The sequence below is a fragment of the Nicotiana tabacum genome, chromosome 7, assembly GCF_000715075.1.
Source record: "Nicotiana tabacum cultivar K326 chromosome 7, ASM71507v2, whole genome shotgun sequence".
Lineage (NCBI taxonomy): Eukaryota > Viridiplantae > Streptophyta > Magnoliopsida > Solanales > Solanaceae > Nicotiana > Nicotiana tabacum.
The window spans coordinates 50,174,500-50,199,583 of NC_134086.1; the positions used below are offsets into that span (position 1 = coordinate 50,174,500).

General features: G+C 35.8%; 1 protein-coding gene across 3 annotated transcripts; it reads left to right on the forward strand.

The window, feature by feature from the left end:
* Positions 1 to 3,690: 3,690 nt before the first annotated feature.
* Positions 3,691 to 10,485, forward strand: LOC107828893 (nucleoside hydrolase 3-like). 3 transcript variants are annotated; one of them, XM_016656281.2, is made up of 13 exons: positions 3,691 to 3,886; positions 3,989 to 4,310; positions 5,264 to 5,443; positions 5,586 to 5,696; positions 6,300 to 6,635; positions 6,823 to 6,999; positions 7,144 to 7,428; positions 7,728 to 7,850; positions 8,074 to 8,271; positions 8,590 to 8,843; positions 9,022 to 9,226; positions 9,526 to 9,831; positions 9,981 to 10,485. In XM_016656281.2, exons 2-13 carry the CDS (start codon positions 4,107 to 4,109, stop codon positions 10,287 to 10,289), a joined length of 2,688 nt encoding a protein of 895 aa, XP_016511767.1. In that variant the 5' UTR covers positions 3,691 to 3,886; positions 3,989 to 4,106; the 3' UTR covers positions 10,290 to 10,485. The 3 variants fall into 3 exon arrangements, with proteins under 3 accessions (XP_016511767.1, XP_016511769.1, XP_075113307.1); XM_016656283.2 differs by lacking the exon at positions 7,728 to 7,850; XM_075257206.1 differs by lacking the exon at positions 6,823 to 6,999.
* The last annotated feature ends 14,599 nt before the right edge of the window (positions 10,486 to 25,084 follow it).

Genomic DNA, 25,084 nt, shown 5'->3' on the forward strand with positions numbered 1-25,084 from the left:
GTTATTATTGTTGAGACTATTGTGTACATTGTGGTTGAGCCATGAGCTCTTTATTATGAACATACTGTTATTATTGGTTTCTATGACAAGTTGTAATATTGGGCACTTGAGGTGCGATTTGTGATACGTTATGATATTGATACGCATGCGTGGTATAAGATTTAGGGGTTGAAATGCATGCAGTGAGATAAGGTGGGTTTGATACGCGTGGCTAGTAGGGGAACTACTCGAAGACATGCAGTGTGATAAGGTGGCCTAAAAAGCGGGATGCTATTTCGAGAAAATGTTCAATACCTAAATGCAAGGCTCCCGCAGTGATATAAGGAAAGATTGTAATTTATTCTTGTGATTCGAGACTACGAGGCGGTACCTCGGTAGTGACTCTTGTTGATATTTCCCAATTGTTGCACTTCTCTTTGGTTGTTTTTCCTTAGCATATCATTCCTTGTTTTCTCTGTGTTGCATTATTTGCTTTAGTTCTATGTTATTAAACTTGATATGTCACTTATTGTTTCAATTTCATTGCTTTCATTATTACACTGACATACACTTGTACAGTTTCTTTTCTTATTTATTCTGGTAGGGCCTTGACCTGACCTCGTCAATACTCTACCGAGGTTAGGCTTGGCACTTACTAGGTACCATTGTGGTGTACTCATGCTACGCTTCTGCATATCTTTTTGTGCAGATCCAGGTACTTCCTACCAGACCAGGCATCATTGAGTTGAGTTCGTACGTGGAGACTTCAAGGTACACCTGCCAGCGTCCGCAGGCCTCAGAGTCACCCCCCGTCTACTTTTATATTTTTCCTTATTTCACTAGTTACAGTTGTATAGGGATGACTATGATACCATTATAGAGCTTCTGACTCGATATCGCCAGGTCTTGGAAAAATTGATATGTTGAATAGCGAAGTTTATTCTATATAGATGTTGAGTATTTGAGAGTTTATTTCCTATTTCAGTTACATTTCGCGTGTTTGTTAAGCCTACTTAGTCTTAGAGAATAGATGTCATCATGCCATTCTACGGAGGAAAATTGGGGTCGTGACAGAACATGTTCCCTATAAATAGAAAAAGACACATTAATAGGGGACATGAGTAAAGGCCACATTGACTTATAGAGAGAATCTGATCCTATTACAAGCATAAAAAATAATCTTTTTACCGAGATTCTTGTCTAACATTTCCACCAGATCCAAGAACAACCCAAGTGTTCAAAGACTCATCAATCATTCACCATTGTCAGAAGGAATAACCACTGATTTCATCCCTTTTCGGGATACTCACACATTTTATTTGCTTAAATGCCATTTAATGTTATTTATTACTATTTAATGCCATATTCCATATTTTTGGGTCATTGAATGTTGTTATTATTGCTCATATTCATTGCCATTCTGACAGAATATATTAGTTATTTTGTCTTTACACTTGTAGCTTTATCTTTTGTATATTATTTTTAACTAAGATTAACTATTCTTTATATAAATCTAATTGGTTGAACCAAGATCTATATTTTTGGTCAAACAGTTTGACGCTGTCTGTGAGGATTTCTTAGTTAAATTTTTAGTTTCTCTTAGATCTACAACTAACGTGATTCACTTACCTCACAAACCCCAAGACCTTTCTCTTTCTTTGCACGTACAAAAATATACATGGCAAGTAACTAAAGAAAGAGGACAAAAGTTACTGGAGATTTCCCTAGCAACCTCACGAACACTATCAACGAGAACTGTGAAACATTAGGCGAGGATGCGACACCCACTATGTTCCCTAGACGGGAAAGGTCGCCTCCCCTACATTACAGCATAACAAAACCAAACGAAAAAGGGGCATTTACGTCCATAGAAGAAGAGACGTCGTCGGTCGTGTAAAAGCTCATCCAAGCATGGCTGACCGATATGCTAGTAAGCATACTCAACAAGCCCACTCCATGCACGACTATAGTGACTCCAAAAACTTGCACAGTACAACGAGCAAACGAACAGGGCAACCAACCAGAAGTCTGGAACCTAAATAGTGTCTAATTAGACTCAAGCGACCAAACTATAGTGAAAAAAAGGGAACAAAAATAGGTATAACATATTAATTAAATGCGCTCTGTTCCCTTTTTTTAACGGACGGTGTTAAAGTCCATCTCCCTCTTTCTTCTTTTTGAAATCCACATGGCGCAGCAAAAGCAAATAAAGGGAATTTAATGTATTAAAAGAGAAGCAGAGTGTTGGGTGGTGCAATGGTTGAAGTCTTGATTTAAAGCTAGTTTTTGCTTTTAGGCCCAAGGTTCGATTCCTGCCACCAACAAAATTTTATTTTTCTATTTCTTTTTTTTTTTTTATTTCTTTTCATTATCTGGTTTAAGTATTTAGATATAAATACTTTAATATTTATAATTACTTCTCAATCAAAAATTATAATTTTTTAATTCATTCAAAGTAAAAAAAAAGAAAGAGGAGAAGCCTTTTATTATTTCGTTAATAAAATCTAATGATACTTATAATAATTGTTATTTTGTATTATATGCAAAAAAAATCTCTTTTTATTTCAAATTAGAATTATGAGCTTTATTTTATATTTAAAATTTTCATAAGAGAATAATATATACAGCTTAATCTATTGCTTGAATTTTTTTAATATTTTTCTTTTTAAATTTAATTATCAAATTTAGTTATATTTAAAATATATGAATTTTATTAATCAAAATTCTAAATTATAAATATTATAATTTTTTATTATTAAATATAACCACTTATAACCATTTAATCTTTAAAATTATAATAATTATTGTTAGCTAAGTAATGGATTATGATTTTCATATTCTTATCAGGACATTTAATTAAATAATTGTTCATAAACTAAATGGTTATAATACAGTTTAGTTTATGAAAATTTAGTATAGTAAAATTAATTAGATTGTTGTTCATAAATATAATGGTTTTAATCAGTTTAGTTTAGGAAAATTCTTATTAGGAAAAATTTAATCTATGAGCAACCATTTAATTAGTTTTCCTAATAAGAATATAAAAATTATATTCCATTACTTAGCTAATAATAATAATCCTAATGGATTATAATTTTAAAAATAAATGGTTATAATCAGTTTATGTTTAATAATAAGAGCAACCATATTGTTATTTAAATTTTTTTAATGGATAATACAATTATGATAGCCTGGGAATAAAAGGAGAAATAAAATATACGTTTCAAAAAAAAACATAGAAAATGTAATTAGAATTTTGATTAATAAAATTCATACAGTCGAAATATAACTAAAATTTTAATAATTAAATTTAACAAGAAAAATATTAAAAAATAAAAGAATTCCAAGCAATAGATTAACCTGTTTATATTGATTATATTTCTCTTATGAAAATTTTAACTATAAAATAAAACTCATAATTCTAATTTGAAAATAAAAAGAGAAAAATAATAATTTTGTTTTGCATATAATACAAAATAACAACTATTAAAAATATCGGTAGATTTTTTTAACGAAATAATAAAAGGCTTTTTTTTTATATACTTTAAATGAATTCAAACGTCATAATTTTCTAATAAGTATTAAATGATTTTAATTAAATTAAAAAGTAATTATAAATATTAAAGTATTTATATCTAAATACTTAAACCAAACGTGATGATAACATGTTAGAAAAATTTTCCAAGTGTATAAAATCTCAGACATATTCCCTCTTCAACAATTGTACTACTACCACTCCCACAGTCCATCTTTCTCGCCATTTCCAAGCTCCATATATATTTCACGTAAAGCCTTCCTCCGCCGTCAGCCGCCGCGGTTACTTTTTTACCGCCGGTGACCCTCAGTCTCTACACCTCATTTCAACTGCCACCACACCACCACCCCAACTGTTGCGTACTGCACATATGTACAGCTCACTCCACTCTTTTTATTCCCCGTTAATACACTTTCCTGTACTTAATATTCGCAATATATATCTTGACTTGTACTATTAATACCTCTCTTTCAGGAATGCTACTAAAGTCACAGTTTCAAGTTCATTCAAGAAATTAAAAGTAAAGTAACAAGAGATCAGAAGCAGAGTTTCTCTGGTTGAAACCCCTCAGAAAAATTGAATATATGCTGTGATGAAGGAGAAAGAGAACGTGTTGTTTTTACGTGAAATTGTTGTAATGATAATGATGGTGTTAATGTTCTTGGCAAATTTGTACGGTGGGGTAGAGGGTATTCATCACCCTCATCGAATTCTTGTGGATACAGATATGGACACTGATGATTTCTTTGCTCTTCTCTACCTTCTGAAGCTTAACCGATCCCAAATGGACTTGAAGGTCTGTTTTTTCACTCTCCAGTGCTGTTTTTATTGATTATTCATTTTAAGGCTAGCTCTCGCATGATATGTCATGCCTTTCTTTGTTAATATGAATTTGTAATTTGTGTAGCCATCAGGCTTTGGTTTAGTGGTAAGAGCGCCTGATGTGTGGGCTAGGAACCATTTGCAATAGCCTAGTGATTAAGTGATAATAGTGGAGGGACGGACCCATTATCCATGAGTTCAGCACCATGCCCCAGCTGGCCCTTGGGAATTTCTCGATTATAAAAAAGAATTTGTAGTTTGTATATTACTTGTTCACAAGGGGCCAAATATTATTCATATGGCCAACCCTACTAGCTTGGGTTTGAGGAATAGTTGTTGTATACTACTTACTATATTCTTTACTTATACCTTGTTCATCTTCTATAATCTGTATATATATGTAGATGGCTATGTCGAGAATTCATGTCATATAGGTGGGTCAAAAGTTTCCAGACCTTATTTTGAGACTCTATTCAATTGGCTCTGAATTTCTTTCTAAACAATAGTTGTTGAAGAGTCAGTTTCTTAATTTAAAGTAAGCTACTAATGATTACTTTAACCAAACTTCTTGAATTACGTAAGTATTACTGTGTAAACTGGTAATTTAATTAAAATAAGCTACTACTAATGTATTTCTCAACCTACTCTCTTGGCTTTCATGAGATTAATTGTAAAGTTTGACGAGGTTTTACTCCGATTCAATTTGAAGAACATTTATACTAAGCAGTGTCAGAATTGTTTGAACTCATGAATAGGGATCAAACAAGTTGTACATTTCTTTCTTTTTGTTGAAAGCATGTCATGGAAAGTTTTATAACTCGGAAGGGGGCGATCCCTTTGACATTTCGTGCTCTAAATGTTTACATCAGCTCATAAGATAAGTTTTTCCTATTGAAAAAAACTTGAGAAGAGAGCTTTTTGCTGCAGGCAATAACTATTAGCACAAATGCATGGAGTGATGCAGGACATGCTGTTAATCAAGTATATGACATTCTTTACATGATGGGGCGTGACGATATTGCTGTTGGTTTAGGAGGTGAAGGTGGCATACTTCCCAATGGTACCATTCTGCCAAATGTTGGTGGATATTTGCCAATGATTGATCAGGTGAACAAAGTTTTTCCATTTACTCTACCTATGGCAGAATTCTGCAAGTTAACAATCATTTTTAGTGCCAAGGTGCTGTTTAGTTATACATCTCCATATTCATCCTTTACTTGAATGTGCAAACTTTTCACTGATTTGTTAGGGAAATGGCACAGCTGGATATTGTAGATATAGACAAGCTATTCCTGTGGGTCCCGGAGGACGTTTGGACATTGACTCAAATTTTGGGTTCCGAAAGAGCTTCCTTCCTCAGGTACCATTCCTTTCATTATAACTGAATGGCGTATAACTTGTCTAGCTGCCTTAATCACATCAATCAAATTGTTGATATAGGATACACAAGAGTAATCAGTTTCTATCTTCCACCTTTCTGTTCATACCATTAGACATTGTTCAATTTTCTGATGCACGCGTTGTGAAGCACAACCTATCTTTAGCCCAACTGTTATGGTTCGTCAGATCTTTGGTAGGATATTATTTCTGTTGTTATATACAAGAGGAAACAGTTAGACAGCTTAGCTTCACTCTGCAGAATGGTTGAATGTTGTAATAGCAGAATATCTATTAGCCAGCCAAGGATCACTGCCTACGCAATTGTGTCTTGACAGCCAGTAAAAATAATATGGCATAAAAAGGTATTTGCGTGTCACAAAAATTATGAATGGTGAAGATCCTTACCTGGAAAGGTGCTCTATGTGAATCTGTAGAGTTGGCAGTAATGCCAGCTGAAAGAGGATAAAATCAGTTCTATCCCTCATAAAATCACTATGACTAGAAGAAGAAGCTTAGGTCTCATTTCTTAGTTCCTGTTTGTTAAGATGTTTGCATGACATGTTAATCTTGAACTTGTCAACAGGGCAAGAGACAATATTCACCTCTTCGACAGCCAACAGCTCAGCAAGTAATGATCAACATTATTTCTTCCGGGCCTACAGTAGTTTATCTCATCGCGTCGCATACAAGTTTTGCACTATTTCTTCTAACTAATCCACATTTGAAGAAAAATATTGAACACATTTACATAATGGGAGGTGGTGTAAGGTCAAAAAATCCTACAGGTTGCTGTCCAAAGAATGTCAGCTCCTCTTGCCAAACTCAGCGGTGTGGTGACATTGGCAATGTATTCACAGATTACACAAGCAATCCTTATGCAGAGTTCAATTTCTTTATGGATCCTTTTTCTGCATATCAGGTATTACTAAGATCAATAGAGCTTCTACTGCATGTTCTTTTATTTTGACATGGTCCACTACGCCCCAATGTTGTCAATGAACAATCACCTTGCCTTACTAATATATGAATCTTTTCGCATAGTGTTATAGCCATATGTTGTAGCTAAACTTAATAGTCAGCAACTTCATTATTCCATTATACTGTAGGTAATTCATTCTGGTATTCCAGTTACTCTTGTCCCATTGGATGCCACAAACACGATTCCTGTAACTGAAAAGTTTATTGAAACTTTTGAGAAGAATCAGCACACTTACGAGGCACAGTACTGCTTCAAGTCCCTGAAAATGGCCCGTGATACTTGGTTTGATGACCAATTCAACACGGTAAAAATTTATAAATGTTAAGCTTGGTAAATACTTAATGATATGAAAACATCAGTGAAAATGTGATTTACTGATGACAATGTTGCTAAATTCAGATTTATTTTGTGTTGCTAAATGCAGATTTATTTGTGTTGCTAAACGCAGAGTTATTTTATGTGGGACTCCTTTATGTCTGGTGTAGCTGCTTCAATCATGCAGAAACAACACAACCAGCATGGAGAAAATGAATTTGCAGATATGGAGTATATCAATATCACAGTAATTACTTCAAACAAGCCATATGGGATTTCTGATGGATCAAATCCAACTGTTGATGGTCATAAAACTCCAAAATTCAGATTGGCGAGAAATGGAGTTCATAGCGGCCATGTACAGACTAGACTTCGTGATCCATTTTGCGTAGAAAAGAACAGGAGGGGCAGATGCCAGGTGATGAATTGTTTCAGGTCATTATCTTGATTATGGTTTTTGGTTTATCTTTGTCGTAACTTGCCAAAGAATGATTTTACTCTTTGTTGCACCTGAGCGTTTTAAATCTGTCATGGTATAGAAATTCAAAGTTTCTTTCCTTACCATATAACTATCACTCTCCATGTTTTCGATCAACTAAGATGAGTTTAGAGATAGGTTGATATATGATTTCCTTCTTTTACTTCTGGTTTTTTAATTAACTACTCTATGCATAACCTTTGTACTGTAATGTAGTCTGAGTTGGTGCTGTTTATCAGGACGGTTATACAAAAGAAACTGTTGGTGCAGGAGGAGTGCCTATTCTTGTTGCTATAAAAGCAAAACATAATCAAAATGCTAACAGTGTACTGGACAGAGAGTTTTTTGTTAGCTTTCTGGATGTAAGTTCTAAAACTAGTTTCTAATTTGAAATTGGTTATATTTCATATACCATCAGCTTCTAATCAAATGACTATATGAATGCAATATGAGATGCATATGCCTGATTTGTTATCCACTCCTACCTCCTATTTGCCTGTGACCTTTTTGCCTTACACATTTAAATAAAAGGACAGACCATGTCAAGAGTCTCAAGACTAATGCTATTATTTGTCATGGTTGTAGGTCTTAAACCAAAGAGAAAACACTGGAAGATATAACTTTTCTACGCAATTCCCTTATTACAAAGAAGTACTTTACAAACCAGATTTTAGAGGCAAGCATCTTGGGAAGAATGTTGTGTTTGATATGGATATGAGTGCTGGAGATTTTCTAGCTCTCTTTTATCTCCTTAAGTTACCAGTACAAGAAATCAATCTCAAGGTAAAATGACCTTCTATTCCCTCAACTGAAAGTTCAGACCGGTATCAGAATCTGTAAAGAAAATTATTTTCCTTCACCAAAGTAAGTTTCTTAAATGGGTGGTAAAATTGCTTCAGTTCATGTTCAACTCTTTATCCAAATATGTGCTTTCCAGTTCTGTTTAGTTTTGTAATAAATTGATGAATTCTTCGCCATGTAAAAGAAAACTTCATCTACCATAGCAGAAATGGGCTGAGCCGAAGATAAAGGACTCAATTTTGTAAATAACTAAGTTGAGGAAGCAATGCTTGTCAATGTGCAATATCTTCTTCTGTTCAGGCTATAATTGTGAGTCCGACTGGCTGGGCGAATGCTGCAACAATTGATTCTGTGTATGATTTGCTTCATATGATGGGTCGTGATGACATTCCTGTTGGCCTCGGAGATGTGTTTGCAATGAACCAGTCTGATCCTGTTTTCTATGCAGTTGGTGACTGCAAGTACAACAAGGTTATTCCACAAGGTAGTGGCGGATTTCTCGACTCAGACACTCTTTACGGATTATCTCGTTCTTTGCCTCGAAGTCCTCGCAGGTACATTGTCTAGCTAGTGTTAAGCATTGACATATCAGGTTATTCATCTTAATACTTTACTTTCACATGTCCATTTGTGTACTGTACAATTTTAAGTGATTCATCTTAGCACTTTACTTTCACTGTTGCACATGTCCATTTGTGTAGTGTACAATTTTGCTGATCTAAATAATTTCAGATATACAACTGAAAATTCTGTGAAATATGGAGCTCTAAGGGACACTGATCATCCTGAACTCAGACAACCTCTAGCACTAGAAGTGTGGGAGTCAGTGGTGGAATCACTCAATCCTGGATCCAAGGTTACCATTTTAACCAATGGTCCATTGACTAATATAGCAAAGATCGTTCTTGCAGGCGAGAATATGACCGAAGCTATCCAGGCAAGCATTTCCTCTACCCTTTTGGTCGTATGAGAGAGAGTCCTAGCTGCATATCGTTTCCTAGTCCCTCGGGTAGCTTAACTCAGTTACATCGATACTCTTTTTTATGGCCCAACTGTAAGAATCTTAACATCATATAAGTACCATTTAGCTCACATATCTCTCGTACACTAAGGCCAAACACTAGATTACTGTTCCATCGATGACAAGAGAGCATGGTTTGGATTCACAAATTGAGATATCTAGAGTAGGCATTATTTAATGAGAATGCACTGTTTTTTTTGTTTTCCCTGATGCAGGAAATACTAATTGTTGGGGGGCACATCAATTATGACAACACTGAGAAGGGAAATGTGATCAATGTTCCTTCAAATAGATTTGCGGAACTGAATATGTTTCTTGACCCTCTGGCTGCAAAGACAGTTTTGAGTTCAGAACTTAATATCACTCTCATTCCACTTGGCATACAGCGGAATGTCAGTGTATTTCCTGAAATTCTTGAACGACTTTACCAGACTAAAAAGACACCTGAAGCAATCTTTGCAAGACGTTTGCTTTCAAGGTTACACCACCTCCAAAAGACACATCACAGATACCAGCATATGGTATACAATCCTCATCTCAATTTATCCTAAACATTTTCCACGTAACAATGAATGAGTTTCTAACTTTTAGAAATGTTACTGCACTTAGCGCGCAATGTACAGAATCATGTGTTTTAGATGATGCTACATTTTGCTTTGTAAAATAACAGGATACATTTCTTGGAGAAATCATTGGAGCAGTAGTTTTGGATGGTGACTATTCTGTACTAAAATCAACGTTTGGCGTCAAGAACATAAAAGTCACTGCCTCGGGGATTGAATATGAAGATGGACAGATAGTTATCGAAGAAAAGCAAAGCAAATCAGTAAGAGTATTGGAGAATCTGGATCCATTAGCTTATTACAACGCTTTTGCAAATCGACTAGGTGACGAAAAGCAGTCTGCAGTAGTTGGAAGCTTTGATGAGCAGAGAAGAATTTGGAATACACCATATAATAGAAAGAAAACTTCCCCTTAATTTCTCTTCCACTGCTTTTTCTTCCTGATTTTTTTTTTTTTTTTGTGTGTTTTAGGTAATTTGTTCACATCTCTGACTTTTGAGAACAATTGACTTACTCATTCTTGATGCTCAAGCAATAGTTAACAAAATTGTACATATAGTTACACAGTGACAGTGGCTATAATGGGAAGGAAATAAAGGAAGATTTTTTGACTCATAGCTCATTCATTCAATCATTCCCTTATTAACAAGAGTTTACCTTTTCTGCAGTTTACTAGTAACCTATCCCACATATTCTAACAGTTACCAGTCAACTTTTAGCATATTGCAAATTTTATCAATATGCAGTCGAAGTTCAAATAGTGTCTGTTGCGGCCAAACGCACACGCAAGTATACGCGGTCATCGAGTAATAAAGTGACTAAAAGTCGATGTCGAATCCACGAGAACTTGTGATTAATTATTAACTAAATTAGACTATCCTAACTATCTGAACAAGAATTAAACCTAGAAGTATTTGATTCTAAACTAATTAAAATAAAGAAAAACAAATAGTAAACCCTGAACAAAAGGATAGCAAATTTTTATGTTATCAATGCGGTGAAAACGATCTAGGGTATGGGCTATCTAGCAATCATATTGTATTCTTCAATTGAATTGACTAATTAATTTATCTAACTTATTGGTTGACAGGGTTAATATTGCTCATAAGAATCTGTCGAGTTCTTACTCGCCTATTCAAGCTAACCTAACGCCTATATGTCTATGGAGTTAGATTCAAGAAGAACGTATTTATAATTCTTGTACATCAACCAAGCAAGGCAATTAGGTATATGTCTATCCTAACCGCGAATCCATTCCCCGATGCCCGGGTTCAAGAACTTGCTCTACTCAATCTTATGTGCAATCTAGAATTCTCACTTTCGAGTTCAACTCTAGATTCGTAGATAGTATTCAATTGGTGATCAAGCAATCAAATAATTAAGTGCATGATTAAATAAATAAACCAATATGATAAACTAAGAAACCAAAATCAATATTCGAATAACAATAGTCATGAAAGAACCACAACCTTAGAACGTGAAGTTTAGCTCTACATAGACATGGTAGCCAAACAACAAATCATACAATAACACATAAAAATTACAAAGTTTGATGGAAGAAAAGATGAAACCCGGCCTTCAATGCGGCTCTTTGCTCTCCCTAGGTCAAAAGTCTGTCAAAAGTTACAAAAATAACGTTTTACATGTATTTATACCATGTAGAGTCGAGCCCAGATGAAAACACATTCTCCTGCGTGAAAGAGGACTCTGGCTCTGTAAAATTTGCATAGGCGTGCCGCATGGGACGACGAGCCACACGGTGTGCTTGTGGGGAACTTTAGAGAGCATGCAATTTGAGGGCAACAACAATTTACATAGCGCGCCGCGTCTACGGAAATTTGAAAACATATAAAACATGAAAGTTGTAGCTCTTTTAAATAGCTTTCCAACGATATATTGTGAAGCCCAAACGGATTTTTGAGCGAAACGTTATGTGCATTTTACTGGACAATGCGCAGTATGCCTGCTCGATTCTTCGTTTCGTTCTTAAAGTGCACTATCATTCGTTGATCCCCGAACACGATCCCAACTTAATCCTTGGGCTTTTACTCAGACTTCAAAATTACAGAACAGTTTGAATTCATTCCATAACATCCACATAGATCAAAATCACTCCTACAAGGCATAAAACACATAGTGCAAAACACTAGCGATTAAAGCTTAAACTCAATTAAAGTGTAGTAAATTAGAGTGTAATAAGCGATTAAAATACGTAATTTTAGCCTATCATCAGTGTCCTTGAACTGCAGTACTTTAGGTCCGTATCACCCCAACATTAAATAATTGACATGATTAAATATGATGTCTCCTTTATTTTCTTGTTTAGTTTACACTCATACAAGCAGCTATCAACTTATCCTACTGTTTACTCTTAAAATGGATAACAGTTGAATTTATATGCGATTTAAGGATATGTGGATTGATTTAACACAAATAATCAAGAATGTTAAATAAATGAGTTAAATATGGAATGAATAATCAAACCAAATGTGATGTTACGACTGGACTCGAATTTGGGATGGACAGTAATTTTGCCCTCGATCGGACCCTTGGTTCGAAGCCAAATGTATATGAAGAGCAACAATAAAATAAGAACTTTTCAATAGCTAGAAATCAGGAAAATGAACTTGTATTGCCTTGGTTTGCGTGTAAGAATGTGTGCTATTGACAAAAAAGCTTTTCCTTTATATAGTAGGAAAGTTTCATCCCTAGTACAATTCTAAAAAATGTAAAAATCCCCTCGTTAATTACTTATCTGCAACCGCCATCGAGCGAGATCTGGATATCACATCCCTCTTTTAGCCGTGTGCAACCGTTGCCATGCTTTATTAGGTCTCGGAGCTCGTTTTGGGTTTGGGGAGCGTTGTCTTATGAGGCCCGATGGAGAGCACTCCTTTCGGGCCTCGGTACAAAAAGTTCTCAGCTTCGATTCCAATCCCATGTAATCATATCCTTGCTTCATTTGATCCACCAGAAAATCGGAGTGTGTGTTATCTCAGCTTCGATTCCAATCCCATGTAATCATATCCTTGCTTCGTTTGACCCACCAGAAAATTGGAGTGTGTGTTAGTCCCGGTTTCACCCATTTACACCTACAAACCTGTCATGCGACACAGCTAAGATTATTTTCTTATAATACTTTTTTCAAAGTGTGGAGAACATGAATTCCAATACCTATATTTATAGTTAGGTTATGGACATTATGGTAAAGAATAGTATAAGTTACAGAAGAAGTGGGCAAGGAGTAATGGCTATTATGGAAAGGCATGTAAATAGAGGTGTTAAGGGTTCAAGCTGCAAATGAACGTCCACAATTAGTATTACTCATAACCCTAGAAAATTATTTTAGGTTTTCTATTGATCTTTTTTAAAGAGAAAATCTCACTTTATACTCATTAAGCCCAAACTATTTACCTTTTAATATCGAGAAATTTTCAGAAACCATTATTGTATAGTGGCTATTAACTTCCTATAATTACATATACATAATTACTTCCTATAACTACTATTCAGTTGTTACAGTAGTGTATTTGCTGCATTCGCGTCGCTGTATTCATGAATACAACAGCAAAAGCACCTAAAAATCAGGGTAGTCTAGCTGTACGCGCATGTATTCGTGCCATGTATTCATGAATACAGCAGCAAAGAGCGCCTAAAATCAGGGCAGTCCAACTGTATGTGCATGTATTCACATGTATTCGTGTTGCTGTATTCATGAATACATCAGTAAAAAACACCTAAAATCAGGGGAATCCAGTTGTACGCACATGTATTCGCGCCATGTATTCATGAATACAACAACAAATAGCGCCTAAAATCAGGGCAGTCCAGCTGTACGCGCATGTATTCGCGTTGCTGTATTCATGAATACAGAAGTAAAAAGCACCTAAAATTTGGGCAATCTAGCTGTACGCGCATGTATTCACGCCATGTATTCATGAATACAGTAACTGCAATCACCTTAAAAAGTAGGTGTGTCTAGCTGTCTAAGAGAGAGGAAAACATAAATAGCGTATTTCATGTATTCTTTCATGCCTCAATGGTAGTATATATCATAAATACTTATTTTGCTATAAAGTATAAAAGGTAGCTATAGAAAATAATATTTTAAAATAATTTTAGTTTATAATAAATAGGGTGTATACCTTTGCTATACGAGGTAAAATTTCCTTTAATATCCAAGCCCAAAAGATTTACTTTTCTTACCTATATGGTTTAAACTATTTACCTGCCTACCCAATTTCTTTTCCCTTTTTAATTTCTCTAAACAAGCAAAGTCCCACACCCCAAACGTTCCTTTCCCCTTTCAAAAAACACCCATAGCTTAGTCTTTTTAGTGGATGATGAAAATTCAGTACAGGCCCATACATTTACCCAAATATTTTTAGAATTTTCTATATAAATTATAAAAAACAAGTTTTCGTATTATTTTACATGAGTTTCACTCCAAAATCCTCTTTCTATACTAGTATATTCTTTTTTGTGTATTTATTTGTATTTTGAACCCATGTGTTATTATGATTATATATTAAGCTTCTTAGATCAAAAAAAAAAATTGCGTGTCTTTGAAGACCTACCATTGTTGAGCTTGAAACTCCTAAATTTGAAATTTGATTTTGAAGATTTAATATTTAATTCGAAGTGAGTGCTGTAAATTATTGTTATAGTACTTTCAGGAAGTTTATAGTGAAATTTGGTAGCATTTGGAGCTGGTTTGAGGTACTTGAGAATGAAATTTTCAGCTGAAATTTAAAGAACACAGTTACTCAATAGTATACCGCTAGGGCATACAATATATAATAAGAGTATACAACTATACTGCAACACCATACTGTAATAGTATATAATATACGCAATGATATATTGTAATAATATGCAATATACTATAATAATATACAATATACTACAATAGTATACTTTGGTTGCTATTTGTTAAATCATCTTGGTGCTATTGTGGAAAGCTAAAATCACGGTTATAGTCCGAATTTGGTTGCTGATAATTGAAAAAAAAAACTAGTCCATCATTAAAGGAGCTTTGAAGCTTTTGATTTGGGAATTAAAAATATAATAATTGTTTGGACTTTAAATGCAGGTGAATATTATTAAAACTTGTTGGAAATATTTGAACGAATATGAAGTTTGAGTTCAATTAAAGTTGATTTAAAGTGAATTTGGTCGAAAATTTCAAGCTAAAGATCTCCTCCAACACTTAGTCTCCAATTTAAATTTTTGGTTGTGCCTATATGAAATATGGTAAAGTTTTATTTTGGTTCCTTTGAAATTGGTGTTGATTTCAACTTCTTCCAACTGCAATAAATATATAACATAAATAGTTTGTGGAAGGGTCGGACATTAATGAATAGGGGAAAAACTTTATTCGTAAGGGCAAGTAAATAATTTGTGATGGGTAGATATTTGCCAAAGATCCCCTTTTTAAGAAAAATAGAAAACTAACATCAATTTTTCAAAAACAGTTCAAACACCAAACCCTACACTTATTGGAAAATATATTTTTTTTTAGAAAAAATAAAATCAAACTATTTTCTACTCGTGCTGAACACGTTTACCAAAAGGGCGCCCTCCATCGGAGACGTGGACACCTTTTTGCTTTATAGGAATATATAATACTTTGTATACGGTCGAAACCGGATTCACCTATTGTATGGCAAATCGAGACTGAAACGTAACAGGTTAAAGTTCAATCTTGGGTTATATCGAACCGAGGTGTGAAGTTACATCATTGAGCTCGTGACCCCGGGACCGAACAAAATCTAGACCAAACAAGATCGAGGGACATTTGCCGAGCCAAATAGCAGAAGGGCGAAATATCCGTGGTCGTTTGGAAATCACGGCGGAAATCTCGGCACGTATCAAGGAGAGACCGAGATATTAGCAAATCATGAGATTTTTTTACCTTGTATAGAATTGTATCAAGAGTAGGATACCCCTACTATATAAATGAGGGTCTGATCATTTGTAACACACATTGTAATACGTAGCACAAAGCAATATACTGTCATTTTTAGCTCTTATCATCTTATTATTCTGTTCTTACATTAGTTGAGGCATTTCTTGGTTCGAGGATGATCAAACTCGAAGGCCAAGGCTGTTCAATTTATGTGGTTTGCATTTATTCTCTTATCGTTAATTTCAATATTAATCTGTCTTCTTAATTTGTACCAAGTTATATCACGTATGTTTAAAACCGTGTATAAATTCAATTGTTATTCGTTTTTAGGGTAAATAATTTGGCACCCATCGTGGGGCTAAGGATAATACTGATTACTCGGTGCAAACTTTCATAACACACACTATTTTTCACTTGTTATTTGAAGTATCTTTGATTCCAGGATCAAAATGTCGAACTCTCAGTCAGCGCCCCCTCACGTTGACAATGTTTTTGCCTACCATGGCGAGAATGACAACATAGCACCAGGGAACGACGTACCCCCAGTCGATCTCGATGGAGTTCCGGTTGTAGATCCAATCTGCAGCTCATATGTAGCCCTCAACACAAATTTGGTTGTTGATCCCGAGGGTAGCGTCCGTAGGGATGTTCGATCAGCGCTCAAAGCATACATGGCGAAGAAGATGGCGGGATTAACCTGCGGGTGATCCTCGAAATGTTGCAGGCTCAACAGGCAACGATAGCCTAGCTCGAAAACCAGAATCACCCACCGAGCAGGATCGAGCCCGAGCGTCGCAGGAAGTTGTCCACAGGGTCGAATCAATTTCAAGGAAATCAAACGAGAAAAAATCGGGGATTGATCCTGCAATCGTGATGATGCTCGAAGAACTGACAAAACGAATTGAGTCGGGGGAAAAGAAGATTGAGGAAAACGACAAGAAGGTGGAAACTTATATTTCCAGGATCGATCAAATCCCGGGGGCACCACCAATATTGAAGGGTCTGGACTCCAAAACGTTCGTACAAAAACCTTTCCCCCCGAGCACGACTCCCAAGATGATCCCCTAGAAATTCCACATGCCCGAGATTCCTAAATACAACGGAACCACCGATCCGAACGAGCATGTCACCTCTTACATATGTGCTATCAAAGGGAATGATCTAGAGGATGACGAGATTGAATATGTCTTGCTAAAGAAATTTAGAGAGACCCTGTCAAAGAGGGTATGATATGGTACCACAAGTTACCACCTAATTCTATTGACTCATTTGCTATCCTAGCAGTTTCTTTCATAAAGGTACACGCCGGAGCCATCAAGGTTGAAACCAGAAAATCGGAACTTTTCAAGGTAAGGCAGAAGGACAACGAAATGCTCAGAGAATTCGTGTCCTGATTCCAAATGGAACGGATGGACTTGCCACTAGTCGCTGATGATTGGGTTGTTCAAGCTTTCACCCAAGGACTCAATGTTCTCAGTGGCTTCGTAGCAGTTGAAGCAGAATTTGATAGAGTACCCAGCTTTTACTTGGGCCGATGTGCATAATCGGTATCAATCAAAGATCAGGGTCGAAGACAACCAACTTGAGGCTCCTTTCGGGTACGTTTATCCTATCAGACCCATCGACAAGATCAAGAGGGATATTGACCGAGAATCGAGGTCGAACAGTGATCGATATCAGCCATATAATGGAGATCGTAGGAGCAGCAGATCTAGGCAAAATCTTGTACGAAATGAAAGGAGGAGTGATCGAGGCCAGATCTCTTGAGGTCTCATGATCAAGAACGACTTCGACAGACCTATCGTACCTAAAGAAGCACCACGATTATCAAAATACAACTTTAATGTTGATGTAGCCACCATAGTATCAGCTATCGGACGCATCAAAGATACCAAATGGCCTCGACCTTTACAGACCGATCCAGACCAAAGAGACACCAACCAAATGTGCAAATATCATGACACTCATGGCCACTGAACGGAAGATTGTCGACAATTGAGAGAAGAAGTAGCCCGGTTATTTAACAACGGGCATCTTCGGGAGTTTCTGAGTGATCGGGCCAAGAATAATTTCAGAAACAGGGATTCTAATAAGCAAAACGAGCAAGAGAAACCTCAACACGTTATTCATATGATCATGGGAGGGGTCGATGTTCCTCAAGTTCCGTGTTAAAGTGCACCAAAGTATCAATCACGAGGGGAAAAGGGACTCGAGATTGCATACTAGAAGGAACTTTATCTTTCAACGACGAAGATGCAGAACGAATCATGCAGCCCCATAATGATGCACTGGTAATATCTATACTTATGAATAAAACTCGAGTTAAACGTGTGCTAATTGATCCAGGTATCTCGACCAACATCATTCGATCGAGGGTCATAGAACAACTTGGCCTACAGGACCAAATCATTCCTGCAGCCTGAGTGCTAAACGAGTTCAACATGGCTTGTGAAACTACTAAGGGGTCGTTTATAGTGCTGGTATAAAAATTTAATACCACCTTAATACTTTTTTGGTTAGCAAACCTGGTATAAGTTATCCCGGAATTAAATTTAGTACCGGACTAACTTATACCTTATAGAGGGTGGGGTAATTAGTGTTGGGATAACTTATACCTTCTTGTTAGAAATCATGCAATTGTCATTTTTAATACAACATACCAAACAGTGGATATAAAATAATACCAGGATAATTCCCAGTATAACTAATCCCAGCATAACATATCCTAGCATAACTTATCTCGGCATAAGCCATATTCAAACCAAACGACCCCTAAGGGAGAAATAACATTGCTAGTAAACGCAGCCGGAACCATCCAGGAGACCAAGTTTTATGTGATCGAAGGGGACATGAGGTATAATGCCCTATTTGGGAGACCGTGGATCCACAACATGAGAGATGTGCCCTCGACCCTTCACTAGGTGTTGAAATTCCTGACACCAAAGGAATTAAGACGATCTACGAGGAGAAGCCCCCCGCAAAGGAGATGTTTGCCGTTGATGAAGTAATTCCAATATCAACACTCTCATCGACAAAGGATCCAGATTCGAAGGCAAAACAAGAAGCCAAATAGCAATCACCGATGTCGGCCTCGACCCAACTGGATAAGCAGGGGACTGACGAACACGATGATTACGGGGTTCCTCGATCCTTCATAGTCCCCGATGATTCCGACGCTACCAAATCAGAGGTCAAAGAGCTGGAGCAAGTCATACTAATCGAACATCTTCCCGATCGAAAGGTATACTTAGGCATGGGGTTAACACCCGAGCTCAGGAAAAAACTCATTCAATTTCTTATTACTAACATGGATTGTTTTGCTTGGTCTGATAACTATGGATTTTAACCTATCTTATGCTTTTTTTGCTTAGGTTTTGGATAAAAAATGTGTAAAAGTATTCCCGAAAACTAACTTACTGTTCTTACTTGCAGGGTTTGGTCAAAATGAGGCAAAAAAGACAAAATAAACTCATGAAGGAGTAAACTTGCACAGACTAAAGACTGGGAACTGGAGCGTGGAGAGCGGACAAAATACGCAGCCGCGTGAGGACCACCGCTGAGGCATCCACAAATACGCGGCCTGCGAAAGTAAAGTTCAGAGAGGCTAATTTGAGCACAAGTTCTACCACTGACCGCAGAATACCTGACGCGGTCGAGGTGGTATTTTCGCTGAGGGCGGTGATTGAAGTTCAAAGACCCCGCAAGTCATGCTTAATAGAAGAACGCATTCCGTGTGAGCATGTGATTTTTTTCCGAATAATAATCTTCCTACAAAAGTCACAAATGGATTTGTCTTTTAAGTGCTTTTATTTTTTTAGGAATTTATAGTAATTGCTTGGTAATTGTTCGTATTTAGTTACATTTTGGTGCATATTTAATATTTTAAAAATCATAAAAAATACCCTAAAATGTTCAAATTTCATGCATTGCACTTTTAAGTTGATATTTGTATTTTTAGGTTTAAGTTGTTAATTAATTGCATTAATAGACAAAAAATCAAAAAATATTGGTCATTTTTCCATTTTTAGCTTTTAATATGAAAATAGCAATTTCCTTCCATTAGCTTTGAGTTAATTATTAAAATATATAATTAAATATTATTCTAGGGTTTTTAATTAAATTTAGTAGTTTAAAAAAATAAGAAAAAGATAAAAATAAATAAAGAGGGGGGAAACTTTGATTAAAACTCGAAATTGGGCCAAATCCAACTTCTGAGGCAAAGTTTTTTCGCCCGAAACCACCTTTAGCCCAACACCCCTTCCCTTCCCTTAAACTCAGACCCAGTCTACCCAGCCCAAACCAGATTTGACCTATTACCCACTTTCATAAATAACCCCTATTATAACACCCACCAAAAAAATCCTAAACCTAAATGCTCAATACCAAACGACGCCCATTCCTTGACTCATCTCTGCCGCCCCTTGTTCACCAGAAATCGCTCAAAACTCGTCCGAGTTTCAGACGAGTTCCTTCCAAACTCACCCCACATGTTCCTTCCTCTCTCCTCTAGCCACGTAGCGTACTATCTCTAACAAACAGAATTATTCCTTCCGGGTTTTGCGGGTTTAGATTCTTTGCAGAGAGATTTTGAGATTAATGGGAGCCATGGATTGATTGTCAATCGATCCACGCCCTTCATATGTTCCAAAAAATCGTTTATACAAAGAGCCTTGAGGTTTTTCGTTTTAGATTTGGAGGGGGGGTAAGAAGGTTCAAGATCTTTTAAAAATGGCTATATATTTGAGGTCTTGGGAGAAAGAAAGGAGGAGGAGATTTTAGAGGTCTGAGATTTTTGGGGGAGATTTGAAAATTTAGGGTTCTTCTGTTCGTGTTCAATTCTTCATAGAAATTAGAGAGCTTTTGAGTTTTTCTTTTATTTTCGAAATATCAAAAAAAAAAAAAATTTCTTGTTACTTTGTTTCAATTCTGGATCTTTGCCTAAAAAATGGAAGTTGCTTGAGTTTGAGGTTGGTTCGAACTCCCACTAGTGAAGTTTGAGGTTTAAAGCCGTGATTCCTTGTCCAGTTTGAGTCGTTGTATTCGCTCGATTCCAATCCATTGCCGAATTCCACTACTTGTATGTTCAAAGTTGAAATTATTGAAACTTTTAGTTCATGTTCATCTCCAACTCTTTATTTTCTGGTGGATTAAAATGTGACTAGAGTTTAAGACGTAGGGGGTTCCGGAATCTGGATTTTGTTTAGCGAGAATGTTAATAGATTAATAATCGATATGGTGTTAGCTACAAAATGATTTGAGTGGGTATTCTGGGTAGGAATAGATCTATATTGTTGACTATTTATAGTATCTTTAAACTTGGATTTGCTTGTTTTTTGCCATGAATGTTTGAGATTTCTGTCATCATCGTTATTGCTCATTGAAATTTGGACTGACAGAACCTGTCTTGCTTTCCATTGGAATCAGAATGGTCATTTCCTTTATGATAAGTTGAAGTATTGTTGCTTTAAATTTTGTTTGGTCTAGATGAGATGCGATTGTTTGACCTGAAGTTAGCTCCTTTCTGATTGAACATGAGTTTGATGGTGTTATTTGTCGAGTGAAATTCCTTTCCTGCTTAATTGCATGGTTAAACAAGTCTAGGTTAGTGGTAATCTATGTTGTCGTTCCCCTGCTAAGTGATGATACACATATGAATAGGTTTAAACGAAATAAAATCCATGCTACCTTGCTGTTGCAACCTTTCACCCTGTTTCTCTATGTGTGTTGTCGAAAACATCTGATTAGTTCGCACATTGGTCTGTTCTTGTTTATTGAAAATTGAAATTCGCTTCATGATAGTCTGCCGAGTGGTTTTTGAACTTAATGGATTAAGCATGAAATGTTGTCCTGGTCGAGTTCGCCTTTCCTATCTAAATACGCATCGTCTTCTAGCAGTTTCTACCATGATTGCGCCTAAGTAATCGATACTATTGAAATAATCTTGAGTTGTGGTTAAATTTTCAGAATTGGGATGTCCGTATTAATTTATTGATACCCTGATCTGTTGCCATCGTTTGTGTGTCGAATTGTGTTCAACTTTATCCTCATGCCATAGAAAAACACATGCAAGTTGCATTTTTGCTATCTCTCGCCTATAGAAATTATATGTTTGTTCTTGGAATTGGATTATTTGTTTGGTTGATGTGAAGACAATTTACAAATGAACTTTGAAATAATTTGATATACCAACTGTTGGTTTAAGATTACATTTATTTACCAGAAGTGGTGTCTCTATTCCTAAAATACCTATGTTGTAAATTCGAAAACAGTTATGCATTTGTGGTTGAGTTTGGTTTGTCTGTTGGAATTTTTATTTTTATGCTATGAAATATGGGCCTTGTATAATCTTAATAAAGGGACATGAGTGAGTAGCGGGTTTTCTTTAGCAGAACAATCTAATTATGTTGGAGTGAGCTTTGAAGTTTATTGGGATAGAATATGGACCAAACAATTTATTTCAGTCATGCTAATTTAATAAGAACAAAACTGACATATTTTTCTCAATTGTTTCATAGCTCATTGTTTCATCATTCATCTGAAATGTAGCTAGGACGCAATTCATGAACATTCGTAGTTTTACTTTAGGCGCGTAATAAACCATTGCGATTATGGGTATGGTTCCCGTGACATAGTTACGATGCTTAATTTTCCAAATTCGGGTATGCATTTCATGTGACCCAATCATAACAACTTCGAATAATAATAAAAATAAACATGTCGCAAATCGCGATGCATTTCATGTAGCGTGGTTTGTTGTATGTTCCAAAACGGTAAGTGTACGATAATCATAACTTGTTCAAGAAATAATTTCATAAATCCTAAAAGCAGATAAAATAAAAGCAGTTTTAAAGTTAAAAATGCACAATAGGTTTAAAACTTGTAATTTATCAAATAATTATGCCAATTATTAATAGGTAAAGCGACCGTGTTAGAACCACAGAATCTGTGAATGCCTAACACCTTATCTCGGGTTAACAGAATTCCTTACCTAGTTTTCTAGTTTCGCAGACTTTTAAATAAAGTTAAATTTTCCTCGATTTTGGATTTTAAAATAAACCGGTGACTTGGGACACCATAAAATTATTTCTAGTGTCGAGTCTGAATTTGAATATAATAAATAATCCCATATCAACTTAAATTGAAAAAACTCCCTTATATATCCCTCGGGTGTAAAAGGGAGGTATGACAGCTCTGACGACTCTACTGGGGATAAACAACCTAGAAAGTTTGGTTCAGGGTTCAAGAATTTGAACTTAGAATAGCTATTATACTTGGCTTTATTATCTGATTTTTACATGTTTGAGCCTAATGTGCTAAAAGTCACTTTTTCTGCTTTGATATTGTTTGGACTGTATATAAATTGTTACGAAACCCTCTTTTCTCTGAGTCTTCTAAATCATCTGAGAAGTGTGCACTTTGTGTGACTTCTTTTCTGTTAGAGTCATATCCCAATTTTAGAACGAGGTTCGGACAAGTTGCAAAGCCGGTGAAGCTTCTGTATTCCCGGTACGCTGCCTCCCCTCGGCTTGAGCTGTCCGCTCGGGTAAGCCAGGCCTAGAACAAATACACCCAGGTTTTAAACCTAGAATAACATAACTCCATGCTGAATCCCTAGTAGGAACGTTTGTTTGCATCACGTGCATTTGACTTTGGGGACTCAATACAGGGGTTGGGTTCGTCTAGGACAGGTGTACCCAAATTAAAAAGAGCATTCTGATTCATCTTACGTGCTACCTGCGCTTCTATTTTCTTCGGCTTGCATGTTGACCAGCTTCTAGAATAGGGAAAGAAAATAAAAAAAAATCAAAAAACAAGAGTGAGAGGTAAGTATTTGAAAAATTCCAAAATTCTGCCGAAATTCTTAAAAAAAGGGAAAAAGAAAAAGACAAGGTCATTTCAAAATGAGCCCAAAATCTTCAAGTGCCATGTTTCCCTGTTCCGTCAAAATTGACCGAACTACGCGAGTCTGATTCTCACCGGATGTGAGATACGTAGGCAAACCTCATCGGTTCCGGCCCCAATATTTTTTTTTTTAAAAAAAATCCAAAAATATTTTCCTATAATTCCTTAGAAGCATTTCCTCAGAAAATTCAAAAAAAAAAAGATTTTAAAACTCAATAAAATAGTTTCCTTCTTTCCTAAGTATTTCATACGAAAAGAAAAGAAAACAAATCAAATCAAAACCCAAAAATATGGTTTCTTTCATTTTGAAGCAGTTTTTCTAAAAATTCAAAAAACAAATCACAAACAAAAATTCAAAAATAATTTCTTTATTTTAGAAGTCTTTCATTCGAAAAAAGAAAACAAATCAAACAAAGCCCAAACAACTATTTTCTACTTTTTTAGAAGTCTTTTTCCCAAAAATTCAAAAAAAATCAAAATCCAAAATGTATCTTTTTTCTTCTTTAGAAGTCTTTCATTTCAAAAAATTCTAAAAAAAAAACAATTCAAAATCCAACAAAATAAATTCATTCTTTAAAAGTCTTTCTTTATAAATTTCAAAAAAAATCAAAAAATAAATCAAAAATCAAAATCGAAAAATCCAAAAATATTTTCTTTCCTCTTCAATAGCGTTTCTTTCGAATATTCAATAAAAATTAAAATGCAAAAAAGAAGAAGTTTATATTTTTTTTTCTAAACGCTTTCATGGTATGAATGTTATTAAAAAAATAATAGATAAAAAAAGAGTTAGTTTATTTTTTCCATTCCCAATCTTCCTGAACTATACAAGATCCGATTCATGCTGCATCATTGTCACGACCCAAACTGGAGGGCCATGACTAGCACCCGACCATACTTGCCGAGCACCAACGTACATTTCATCTAACCTTCATTATTATCTTTTAGGGCTGACGAGATCAATATAAATGGTAGACCTGGATCATGGACAACCAGCAATAAAATATGACGGCATGAACATACATAGTAGGGGATGACCAGACAATCAAGAAACTACATATAAGGTATGAGCTACCACGCTACCATGAAAGACTATACAACATAAACCAGCCGACAAGGCATACCAAACTATACATGAGTCGACTCTTGTCTATGAGCCTATAAAGGAACATAAGTGCTGCAACATAGCCGGAACAGGGCCCCAACATACCCATAATGTCTATAACAAAAATGCATACCAAGACCAAGGCAAGTCCGGAGAAGGGATCTCGCCAATCACCGCTGAACTGGACAGCCTACTGTGGTGGGGGAGCTGCACCTGCCTGTCTATCAGGACCTGCAGCACGACATGCAGCGTCCACAAATAAAAGGACGTCAGTACGAATAAAGTACTGAGTATGTAAG